Genomic DNA, 12,257 nt, shown 5'->3' with positions numbered 1-12,257 from the left:
GACCATGATTGTTCTTCCAAATGTTTCTACAGAAATGGTTTGCCATTGCCGCCTTCTGGGCAGTGTCTTTACAAGATAAGTGATCCCAATCATTATCACTACTCTTCAGAGATTGTTTGCCTGGCGTCAGTGAATCGCATAACCAGGACTTGTGATATGCACTAGCTGCTTGTACGTCCATCCACCATCTTCTCCCAAGGCTTCATGTGACCCTGATAATGTGGGAGGGGGGCATTAAGCAGGAGCTACACCTTGTCCAAGGTGACCTGCAGGCGAGTGGTGGGAAGGAGCACCTTTGGTAAAAGAAGAAGTGGTTATTGTCATCAACCTGGGATAGTCAGATTTCAGATAAGTAAAAGATGAAGCAAATAAAGTATTTGTTAAGTTTAGAAGGTGGGAAATGGCATGTTGCACAGCATGAAGCTAGAAAAATGGAATACAATTCAGAAAATATCAACAATAGATGATGTAATTTAGAGGCTACAGGCCATTGACCAAGAGAAGGATTGGTTGTAGAAATTGTAGTGAATAGTAGAATAAAGTCGAGCTGTGAAAGCTCAGCAAAAAGGAAAGCGAATGTGGTTGTATGATAAATAGAGGGAAACAATGTACAACATGTAGTTAATGGTCATGTATCCAACCATAATGTCCAAGTTTTATTACTTACTGCCTGTTGTGCCGCTGGCATTTAGGGCAACGATGAGGACCCTCCATCTCTGATGGTGTTCAGGGCTTCCTTCATCATGTCAGTAGCTTCCTCTCAGCTTTCGCTACTCTTAGTCACGCATCCCAGGTGGACACTCAGGAATACTGTCGCATTCAGATGTAGAAGGATTCATCACTATTTCTGTAACAATTTTGTTTTACCAGAGAGGGTTGTTAGCCTTCAACCTGATGGCATAGTCTGGCCTCTACCCTTTGACCTGTTTGGCATGGGTGACCCTACTAAGAGCCAAAGCATAAAGCCCTGACTCCAGCCAGCGTAGCTCTCCGGGTCACTGAGGAACATAAGCCTCCAAATCGTGACAAGGTTGTGATCCTCTTGGAAGAATTTTCATTGCAGTGTTTAATTAAACTGAACATTCTGAGGCAGTTTCAGTGACTCTGTGGTTTGATGTTTCATATTCCTTGTGTTTTGCTCGTTTCTTGCCATTCACACGATTTATTTTTTTTTTGCATGTTGGATGTTTGATGTTTTCTTTGAATGGGTTCCTTAGTGTTTCTTTATTTAGTAGCTGTCTGACAAATCCCCGGGTTGTACACTGCATACAACTTTAGTAATAAATGTGCTTTGAATCTTGAAATTTTTTTTAAAAAACCTTTCCGGATACTGTTTGTGAGTGAGTAATTGAAACAATAACTGTCCTTAAACTCTGAAATTAAGAATCTGAGATTGCTTAGCTTGCTAAAGAAAATTCTCTTAGTTAATGCTATGCATAAGTTTTAGTGAAATAGATTGTAAAGTTGAAGGGAAAAGCGCACATTTGGAGACTTTCTGCCGAGAGTACTGAATGTGAGGAACAAAGTACCCAATGCAGGTCGGGGGAAAATATGCAGGAGAATTGATTAGATATTTGATAGAGTAGGGAATTGAGGATTATTAGTTATGAGACTTATCTTTCCATATATTACTTCTAAATTAGCCTTTTCTTTGCATGTGAAGCCATAATATACACGAAACACTTGAAAGAACTTATGCAGTCCATTTTTGAACTGATTCTTCAAAATTAGGGTGGTTTACATAACTTGTCACAATTTTCACTGTTTCACAATTTGGGATGCTGATGGTGTGAACTTGCTCTTTTCACAATTACAAAGGTTGAAATTTTTTCTTAATTTATAGAACTTGCACTTTTATCTGTTAAGCTGTAATATGGACACAAGGAGAAACTGATAATTGGAGAAAAACAATATATTTATCTCGCTGTTTTAGATGGAGGATGGCCCATGAATACCCATCGTTTTTATGGATGCTGTGCCCAAGATGAAGCTAAAGTGCTTGCAGGTTTCCTCTGCTGAATGTTCACTTCACCTTCTTCCCAAGCGTTAGCATCATTAGTAGGGGTGTTCAGCTACTTGGTGAAGTTTATATAGCCTTCAGCAGCAGCCTAGTTCTCTGAAACCAGTAAAATGACCTCTGGAGTTACAGTATGCTGCCTATAATGCTTCAGGGCCTGTTCATTGCAGTTAGATGTTTCCCAAGCAAATCAGTCACAGCTCACACTTGACAATGTAAAGGATCACTTGCTGCTGCCAGAGGAAGATGTCTGCATGTGATGGTCTCTCTCTCTTTTTATCCGCTGCTCATGGAGGAAAGCCTTTGTGTTCAAATAGCCCCCCTCGCTCTCTCCCCCCTCGCTCTCTCCCCCCTCGCTCTCTCCCCCCTCTCTCTCCCTCCCCCTCCCCCCTCTCTCCCTCCCCCCCTCTCTCCCCCTCCCTCCCCCTCCCCCTTCCCCCCTCTCTCTCCTCCCCCCTCTCCCCCCTCTCTCCCCCTCCCCCCTCTCTCCCCCCCCCCCTCTCTCCCCTCCCCCTCTCTCCCCTCCCCCTCCCCCTCTCCCCCTCTCCCCCCTCTCCTCTCCCCCCTCTCCCTCTCCCCCCTCTCCCTCTCCCCCCTCCCCCTCCCCCCCTCTCTCCCCCCTCTCTCCCCCTCTCTCTCCCCCTCTCTCTCCCCCTCTCTCTCCCCCTCTCTCTCCCTCCTCTCCCCCCTCTCCCCCCTCCCCCCTCCCCCCCCTCCCCCTCTCCCCCCTCTCCCCCCTCTCCCCCCTCTCCCCCTCTCCCCCCTCTCCCCCCTCTCCCCCCCTCTCTCCCCTCTCCCTCCCTCTCTCTCCCTCTCCCCTCCCCCCACCCTCTCTCTCCCTCCCCTCTCCCCCTCTCCCCCCTCTCCCCTCTCCCCTCCCCCCCACCCTCTCTCCCCTCTCCCCTCCCCCCACCCTCTCTCCCTCCCCCTCCTCCTCCAAGGCCACTGGAGTCCTGGGCAAGCTTTAATAGATGTGGTCTGTGGATTGGACTCTTTAGGTCACGTTATGATGTGTTTTTGACTTCTGGTTGCTTTTTTCTGTTGTCTTTGCTACTCTGTGCAATTTTGATCAGATCTGACTGTCTCTGCAGCCTTAAGTTAATGAACAACACAGCACTAAACTGAGCTGAACTGAATATACTCGGACTCGTTCAATGATTTGTCGTTGGTGTTTTATACTGCGTGTTTATCGTTTGTTTTCTTTTTGTTATTTGCATATTGGGGGGGGGTTGATGTATTTTCTTTCCATGGTTTTCTTTCTTTGTTTCGTGGCTGCCTGTGGGAAGATGAATCTCAGGGTTGTATACTGCATACATACTTCGATAATAGTTCCTGCTAACATAACTTTCCAGGTCATTGAGGTGTGCAAGGCTCCAAACCACGACAAGGTTCTGGCCCTCCTGGAGGTTTCAGGTACCCCTTCTAAATCATGCAACATCATGACTTGATAATAGTTAGCTTCCCCTCCAGCATCCTGTCCGTCCTACTAAATACCATTGTAGAAGCTGTTTTCACCAAAATTCATCCAGAAATCCCAATGAGATCTCACAAGCTGGGCTGGCCAGTAGAGGCAGACTTGTTCATATTATCTACACGCTCAGATGGAGTGAGAATGCATTTCAGCCAGTCGGTAGGAACTGACTGTTGAAACTCAGAAGTTTGCAGCTGAATGTTTGCAAAAGATTATGGATCATTTGGAAAAAAATAATCAGCTGCCACTTTTCTGTATTGCCTCTCCCACTGCGATATCATTTAACCGAGTGTCCTTGCCCAACTGTCCTAACTATTTACTCTGAAAAGATAAATGAGTGAACTTTTGAAATCAAACACGAGACTGAAGTTCAAAAATGTATTGTCTGGAATATTGGACTCACTACATTTAGTCTTTACGGCTGTGGTTAAATATAGCTTTTTGAAATTAAGGATTTGTTCAGCACACCAGTTCTCAGCTTAATATTACTGTGGCAATATGGTTCAAATACTTTTCACAAATATATCCAATAGGAGTGAACATGTCAGTTTCCGAGTTTGGGGGTATTTTAGACCATAAGATATAGGAGAAGAATTAGGCCATTTGGCCCATCGAGTCTGCTCCGCCATTTCATAATGGCAGATCCATTTTCCCTCTCAGCCCCAATCTCCTGGCTTCTCCCTGTATCTTTTCATGCCCTGACTAATCAATAATTCATCAACCTGTGCCTTAAATACACCCAATGACTTGGCTTCCACAGCCACCTGTGGCAACAAATTCCACAGATTCGGCATTCTCTGGCTAAAGAAATTCCTCCTCATCTGCTCATTTTGAGTAAGTCTTCAATGTAGTTTGCCTAATTTTAAATGTTACATTTCATTAAGTCTAATTTTGATTGGTTCCAAATATCAGTAAAATGCCTCTTCATGTACACTTAATGTCGTTATATTTAGGAATAAACCAACCTCATGTGGAGGTGATGATGCCATCATCTGCCTGTTGCAGGGAGCTCACTCCTGCCTGGATGGTGCTGGTGGCATCGCGAGAATCACATCTTTTGATTTCTCTACTGCCTTCAATACAATCCAGCCACTTCTTCTGAGTGAGAAGCTGCAAAGGATGGGTGTAGACAAATCCACTATCTCCTGGATTATTGACTAGCTGACAGACAGACCCCAGTTTGTACAGCGGGGTAGTTCTCCATCTGAGATGGTGGAGAGTGGCACTGGAGCCCCACCAGGGACTGTCCTGTCTCCGTTTCTGTTCACACTGGACACCTCCGTCTTGTCACTTGCAGAAGTTCTGTGATGACTCTGCGGTGGTTGGGTGTATCAAAGATGGGCAGGAGTCAGAGTACAAAGGACTGGTCATCAAGTTTGTGGAGTGGTTTGGAAGGACTCACCTGCTCCTGAATATGACCAATCAGGGAGATGGTGATTGATTTTAGGAGGAAGAGGTCTGTGGCCAAGTGCTGTATACATTCTGGGAGAAGAAGTTGAGGTGGTGGAGGAGTACAAATACTTGGGTGTTAAGAGAGTACCCATGAAATTGTTTGTGTAGCATTAGCAGAAAGATGATGGAAAGGAAACATTATTCGGTAATTTCTCATGCAAGAGTATACCTCTTCACTTGTATTGCCAAGGGCCTTTGGCATTCCTGCGAAGATTAAGGTCTTGGAAATTGTGCCTTGTGGAACAATAAAAAGGAACTCTTACATGCAGGACCCCCCCCCCCCCCCACAACCCACTCATTCCGTTTTTAATCCGTGGCGCTCCATAGAACAAGCACTTATTTACTTCTCAGACTGCTGAATAAAGCAAAGATTAGGATTAGCTTTATTTGTCACATGTACATCAAAGCATGCAGTAAACATGCAGTTGATTAAATCAAATCAATCAGCGAGGAACGTGCTGGGCATCCCAAAAGTGTCGCCACGCTTCTGGTGCCAAAATAGAATGCCCACAACTCCCTCATCCAAACCGTATGTCTTTGGAATGTGAGAGGAAGCCCAGAGAAACTCCACACGGTTATGGGGGGAGAAAGTACAAACTCCTTACTGACCGCAGTGAGAATCAGTCCGTGATCAGTGGTCACTGGTGCCATAAAGCGATCGCACGAGCCACTGCGCTACTGTGCCACCCCTGACGGTCGGACGGGTGACGGCGCCTCACAGCCACCTGCTTGGGGTGCACTGTTTCACTGAAAAAATGATCCAAAAATTAAGACTTCTCTGAAATTGGAACTCAGCAGCTCAGGCAGCATCTATGGAAAAGAGTAACCAGTAGACATTTCAGGTCAAGACTTTTCTACAGGACTGGGAAGGAAGGGGGAAGATGCCTCCCCCCAACTTTTCATTCTGGCTGCTACAGAATCTCTTGTGTTTATTCATTTCTGTAGATGCTGCCTGACCTGCTGAGTTCCTCCAGCATTCTATGTGTTGCTGTGGATTTCCAGCATCTGCAGACTTTCTCATGTTTGTTCTGGGAAATTGGTTCCCTTCTTAACTCATAATAGCATGACCTTATCCAACCTGTTCATGATGTTAACGTGGTGGTGCTCTTTTGTGCTTCTTCAGGCTAGCTTTACTGACCAGAACAGATCCTTCCAAGTCTGATTAAAAACAGTTTGGACCTGAAATATTGCCCACATGTTCTAGTAAACGGCAGCAACTCCAGGACTTCTATGCATGTATGATCAGCCATGGAAGAGATGAATTTACCATGAGTTGCTACTGTATGATGGAGTATACTCTAACCCAGCATTGCCTAGCACTAGAAATCTATCCAGCTGAAACTGCCAGCATTTAAGAGAAGAAAAGAGAAGTTCTGTTTTATTTTTGTAGTTATCAGTTATATTTTTTTTCCCATGTTAGTTTTAAAATCTATTTTAATACTTTATTTCTCATAGTTTCAGAAATAAATATAACACTTGACATTTCGGACAGCTGGCAAGGCAGGAGGAAAGGTTTTATCGGTTGTCAAAGCCGTCAGAGATTTTTCGAGGGTTGGGCCTCAGTTGCTGCATTGAACCGTGCTGCTCAACACTTTGACATATGACTCCAGGATCCATTGAACCAGTAAGGCTGGCACTCTACATTTGGATCAGGAGGGTTTGCATGGTATGAGCAGCCCCATGTTTTCAAAATCAGATTTGTTTCCCTCAGTGAATCCTATATGATCGTTAATCATTTCCAACTATTTCTGCTTGTATTTCCGCTATCTGGTATTTTTAGAATGTGGTTTTTATGTAGATGTGTGCATTTTAAACTGTTGAAGCAATTCAGCTCACCATCCGAGGTCCCAACCCCATTTCAGTTAACTGGGCTGGATTTCAGTGGCTGTTTAGACTGATTAACCACACCCTGAAGGTGCCAGTAAGGCACCAGGCAACCTCAGCAGTAACTGTCCTTGGGTGGGGTTCCCCTGAGGCCTATCTCTGGATTTCCCTTTGCACCTTTGAGAGGAGGCAGAGTGGAGCTTTGGCATCCTTCAAATATTGAGGTATTTTAAAAATATTTATTGAGATACAGTGCGGAATAGGCTGTTCCAGCCCTTCGAGCCACACTGCCCAGCAATCACCCAAGTGAATCCCAGGACACTTTATAATGATCCATTAACCTACCAACTGCTAGGCCTTTGGCCCGTGGGAGGAAACCAGAGCAGCTGGAGGAAACCCCACAGGGAGAATGTGCAAACTCCTTCCACACAGCAGCAGGAATTGAAACTGGGGTTGCCTGTACTGTAAAGTGTTGTGCTAACCACTGCGTTACTGTTCTGCCCTAACAACAACTGGAAAAAGACATATTTGTTGAAGAAGGAAATTAACATGTTAAACCAAAATAATATACAAAATAAAATAAGTTACCCTCCCGGTTTGCAGTTTGGACCAACGGACTGATTGACATGGAATCAAGGTGACAAATCCCCGCACAATACTGGGGAAGCCGGGCATTCGCAGCTGTGCTGCTGGATTCCACATTAATTCCGCGACAGAATGAAGTAACATGTGCCAGCACCTGTCTGTCACTAGAGTCATAGAAACAGCCCCTTTGGCCCATCTAGTCTGTACCAAGCCATTTAAACTGCCTACTCCCATTAAACTGCACCGTGACCATAGCCACGTACCTATCCAAACTTCCCTTTGAAATCGAGCTTGTACGCACCATTTGTGCTGGCAGCTCATTCTACACTCTCATCACCCTCTGAGTGAAGAAGCTTCCCCTCTTGTTCCCTTTAAACTTTTCACCTTTCACCCTTAACCCATGACCTCCAGTTGTAGTCCCACCCAACCTCAGTCTGAAAAGCCTGCTTGCATTTACCCTATCTATACCCCTCATAATTTTGTATACCTCTATCAAATCTCTTCCCAGTCTTCTACATTCCAAGGAATAAAGTCCTATACTATTCAGTGTTTCCATGTTGTGAAGGTCCTCCAGACCCAGCAACATCCTTGTAAATTTTCTCTGTACTCGTTCAAACGTATTTACATCTTTCCTATAGGCAGGTGACTAAAACTGTACCCAATACACCAAATTAGGCCTCACCAATGTCTTAATACAACTTCAACAGAACATCCATTCTCCTATACTCAAAACTTTGGTTTACTCATGAGATCCCATGTTTTGAATGGATCCAGGTAATTTAGGAAATAACTTGTGTTACAGCAGCTGAATACTGGCAGGTCTCCTCAAATAGAAACAGGCCTTGGGACCCACTGAGTCCACATCAACTAATCTCTCTGCATATACACCAACCCTATAGTACTGTTCAAAAGTCTTAGGTATATGTGTGTGTGTGTGTGTGTGTGTGTGTGTGTGTGTGTGTGTGTGTGTGTATATATATAAATGCCTAAGACATTTGCACAGTACTGTTCTTGTCAATGTGGCGTGGAGAGTGAGTTTGTAAATCTGGTGGGAGCAAAGGTTGTTAGGAAAGGTGAGGGTGGAGTGCCGCTGGAGGGGTGTGGGACAGGTGACAGAGAGGGATTGCCGGGGCAGGGGATGGCGCAGGTGCAGACGCACCCAGCCCTGAGACACCAGTCAAGGTCATTTGATTTCAAACAATTGGTTTATTGATCATTACAGAACATTTCTCTGGTGCTTCCTGCTCCTTCCCCTTTTCCCAACCATGATTCCCCTCTCCCTGACCCCTTCCCACTCTCAGTACTACAGTATTGTGCAAAACTCTCAGGCTCCCTATCTGTACATACCAGCCTAAGACTTTTGCACAGTACTATACATAAATCTTATTTCTCTTCTTTCTCTTGTTAGATTTCACCCCAGATTTGACCATTCATCCGTGCATTAGACACTCCTTGGAACTGCCAACAATAACCAACATGATAAGACCATAAGATATAGGAGCAGAAATAGGCCATTCAGCCCATTGAGTCCATGATTTAGCCCAATAATGCCCTTTTCTTCTTTCAAAAACGATTCAGCTGCTATTGAAGCCTGCCATCTACGGTTTGTGTTGTGTTTTCGGGCTGATTGAGCGATCTAGCACTTTGCTGCCTCTGGGGAGGTTCAGTGAGGTTTTCAATGGTGTGCATCCTGGAGGCCTAAAAACCTGGCCGATTAAAGCATTGAGGAAAATTGAAGTCAACAAGGCAGGCGAGCAGTTGTTCAGTGCCATCCACCTGCAAGTGACCAATCTCTGTCTTGCTCTCTGCTCCCTGAGGAAGGTGCCTGCGTTTGATTGGTCTGCCTCTCGCTCGGAGGATGATGCCAGAGTCTTTGGTCGTGGGCAAGTTATCGATGTGGTTTAGAGACTGGACTCTGTAGTTCCCGTTATGATGTGTTTCTGGTTTCCAGTTACAGTACTCCTTTCTTCATTGCTATTTTGTGCAATTTTGAACCGAACATACTGGCTATGCGGCCTGCAGTCAGATTGAAATGAATTTAGCTGAAACTGAACATTTCTGAACTGTTCCGTTGACTTTGTGGTTTCTTGTTTTATATTCTGTTTTTCGTCCTTTTTTTACTTTTTTTTTTGCTTGTTGGGGGTTTGATGTTTTTCTTTGGACAGTCTTGTTGGTTTTGTTTGTTTCGTGGCTGCCTGTGGGAAGGCTAATCTCAGAGTTGTATACTGCATATGTACTTTGAACTTTGAACCTTAAAGATTGGGTAGCAATTCATCGGTAATAATTAACGGTGCAAATGTATTGATCACCAGTTGTTCCCACCTCTGTAAATAAGAGATCTAGGTGTTCTTGTACATCAGTCACTGAAAGCAAGCATGCAAGTACAGCAGGCAGTGAAGAAAGCTAATGGCATGCTGGCCTTCACAACAAGGGGAATTGAGCATAGGAGCAAAGAGGTCCTTCTGCAGCTGTACAGGGCCCTGGTGAGACCACACCTGGAGTACTGTGTGCAGTTTTGGTCACCAAATTTGAGGAAGGACATGCTTGCTATCGAGGGAGTGCAGCGTAGGTTCACAAGGTTAATTTCCGGGATGGCGGGACTGTCATATGTTGAAAGATTGGAGCAACTGGGCTTGTATACTCTGGAATTTAGAAGGCTGAGAGGGTATCTTATTGAAACATATAAGATTATTAAGGGATTGGACACGCTGGAGACAGGAAGCATGTTCCCGCTGATGGGTGAGTCCAGAACCAGAGGCCACAGTTTAAGAATAAGGGGTAGGCCATTTACAACAGAGTTGAGGAAACACTTTTTCACCCAGAGAATGGTGGATATGTGGAATGCTCTGCCCCAGAAGGCAGTGGAGGCCAAGTCTTTGGATGCTTTCAAGAAAGAGATGGATAGAGCTCTTAAAGATAGTGGAGTCAAGTGATATGGGGATGAGGCAGGAACTGGATACTGATTGTGGATGATCAGCCATGATCACAGTGAATGGCGGTGCTGGGTCGAAGGGCCAAAGGGCCTACTCCTGCACCTATTGTCGATTGTGTTTTTGGAAGCAAGGACTCTCAGGTATTTAATATTAATGAAGTGATCTGGCATTCTCCCTTCCCCACAGCAACTCCAATATGTTGAGCAATTTACTTACTGCCTGTGATGCCACTGGCGTTTAGGGTAGCAATGAAGGTTCTCCATCTGTGGCAGTGTTCAGGGCTTCCTTCCTAGTGTCAGTAGCTCGGTTTTCACTACTGTCAGTCATGCAAGACCTGGGTGGAGACTCAGGAATACTGTTGCACTCAGATGTGGACAGATTCTTCATTGCTGTTCCCGAAACAATTTTGTTTTATCAGTCAGGGTTGTTAGCCCTGAGCTGAACCCCTGAACCTGGAAGATCAATGGACCACTCTTAGTCTGTCCTCCACCCTTTGACCAAGAGCCAAAGCATAAAGCTCAGACTCGGGGTCACTGAGGCGTGCAAGGCTCCAAATCACAAGGTAGTGGTCCCCTTGCAGGATGTTGAGCAACACATGGTGTTAATTTGCTGCGTGGCACATTACTCACAGAAAATCACATCTCGCCTTTTCTTTTTCTGCTGCAGAGAATGGCTAAGAGAGAGATGGTACGGCCACTCTTGGGGAAGGACAATGACATCCATCATTACAACGTGCAGACAATTACGGTTGGAATTTTGGGGACTGGCGATTTTGCTCGTTCATTGGCATCTCGCCTCATCTGTTCTGGTTATGGCGTGATTGTCGGAAGCCGATATCCTAAACGCAATGGAGGTTTGTTTCCCAGTACCGTTGAAGTTACTAGTCAACGTCAAGCCATAGACAGGGTGAATGTCATCTTTGTGGCAGTGCACCATGAACATTACAGTACGCTGAGCGAACTAAGAGATTGTCTGACGGGCAAGATTGTGGTCGATGTCAGCAACAACGTGGAAGTAAACGCGAGTGACGAATCAAATGCAGAACGACTTGCTTCCTTGTTCCCAGGATCTACGGTTGTAAAAGGGTTTAATGTGATCTCAGCCTGGGCCTTACAATCTGGCGCTAGAGATGGAAATAAACAGGTATGTATGAGTAACATAACCTAATGCAATGTAATTGTCTAACTTTTATTAATGTGACACAATTTTTGATTGATGAGGTATCACAAAGTTCAGCATATCTGCACGGTGCACTGTCTCAGGAAAGCAGCTTCCGTCATCAGGAACCCCCACCAACCAGATCCTGTTCTCGCTGCTGCCATTAGGAAGAAGGTACAGGAGACTCGGGACTCACACCACCAGGTACAGGAACAGTTATTATCCCTCAGCTATCAGGCTCTTGAACCAGAGGGATTAACTTCACTCAATTTCACTTGCCTCATTACTGAAATATTCCCACAACCTATGGAGTCTCTTTCGATGATTCATCATCTCATGTTCTTGATTTTTTTTTAATGTGTTTTGCACACTCGGTGTCCACCTTGTTGGTCTTTCATTGATTCTATTATGGTTCTTGGATTTACTGAGTATGCCTGCAGGAAAACAAATCTCAGAGTTGCATGTGGTGATGTATCTGTATTTTGGTAAATACTTTACTTTGACCTTTGAACTGCTACTGAACTCTGGATATAAAGTACCTTTTAACAACTTGACCTTTCAGTATCTTATATTTATGCTTTTTGGTACTGCAATAATGTAAAAAAAATAATTCTTTAATGGTAAATTTCAAACAGTATATTGCAGTCAGCTCACTGTTTTTCATTGAGTTGAATTATGAATTTTTTAAAAAGTTCAAAGTATATCTATTATCAAAGTACATATGTCACCATATACAACCCTGAGATTCATTTTCTTGTGGGCTTCCTCAATAAATCCATCATAGAATAATAACCATTGTGGAATCAGTGGAAGACTG

At 44.6% G+C, this 12,257-nt stretch overlaps 1 protein-coding gene across 4 annotated transcripts in view; it reads left to right on the top strand.

Moving 5' to 3' along the window:
• steap3 (STEAP family member 3, metalloreductase) overlaps nucleotides 1-12,257 on the top strand; it is a 47,200-nt gene that overhangs the window by 21,536 nt on the left and 13,407 nt on the right. For 3 of the 4 annotated variants that reach the window (XM_063052460.1, XM_063052461.1, XM_063052463.1), the window contains exon 2: nucleotides 10,949-11,425. In XM_063052460.1, the coding sequence (XP_062908530.1) occupies nucleotides 10,949-11,425 (477 nt within the window). Of the gene's footprint in view, nucleotides 1-6,449; nucleotides 6,607-10,948; nucleotides 11,426-12,257 lie in introns of those variants that run through there. The other variant, XM_063052459.1, reaches the window with a different exon arrangement.

The sequence above is a fragment of the Mobula hypostoma genome, chromosome 6, assembly GCF_963921235.1.
Source record: "Mobula hypostoma chromosome 6, sMobHyp1.1, whole genome shotgun sequence".
NCBI lineage: Eukaryota > Metazoa > Chordata > Chondrichthyes > Myliobatiformes > Myliobatidae > Mobula > Mobula hypostoma.
Note: the sequence above shows the minus strand (reverse complement) of the source record. Positions and strands in the feature narration are given on the sequence as shown.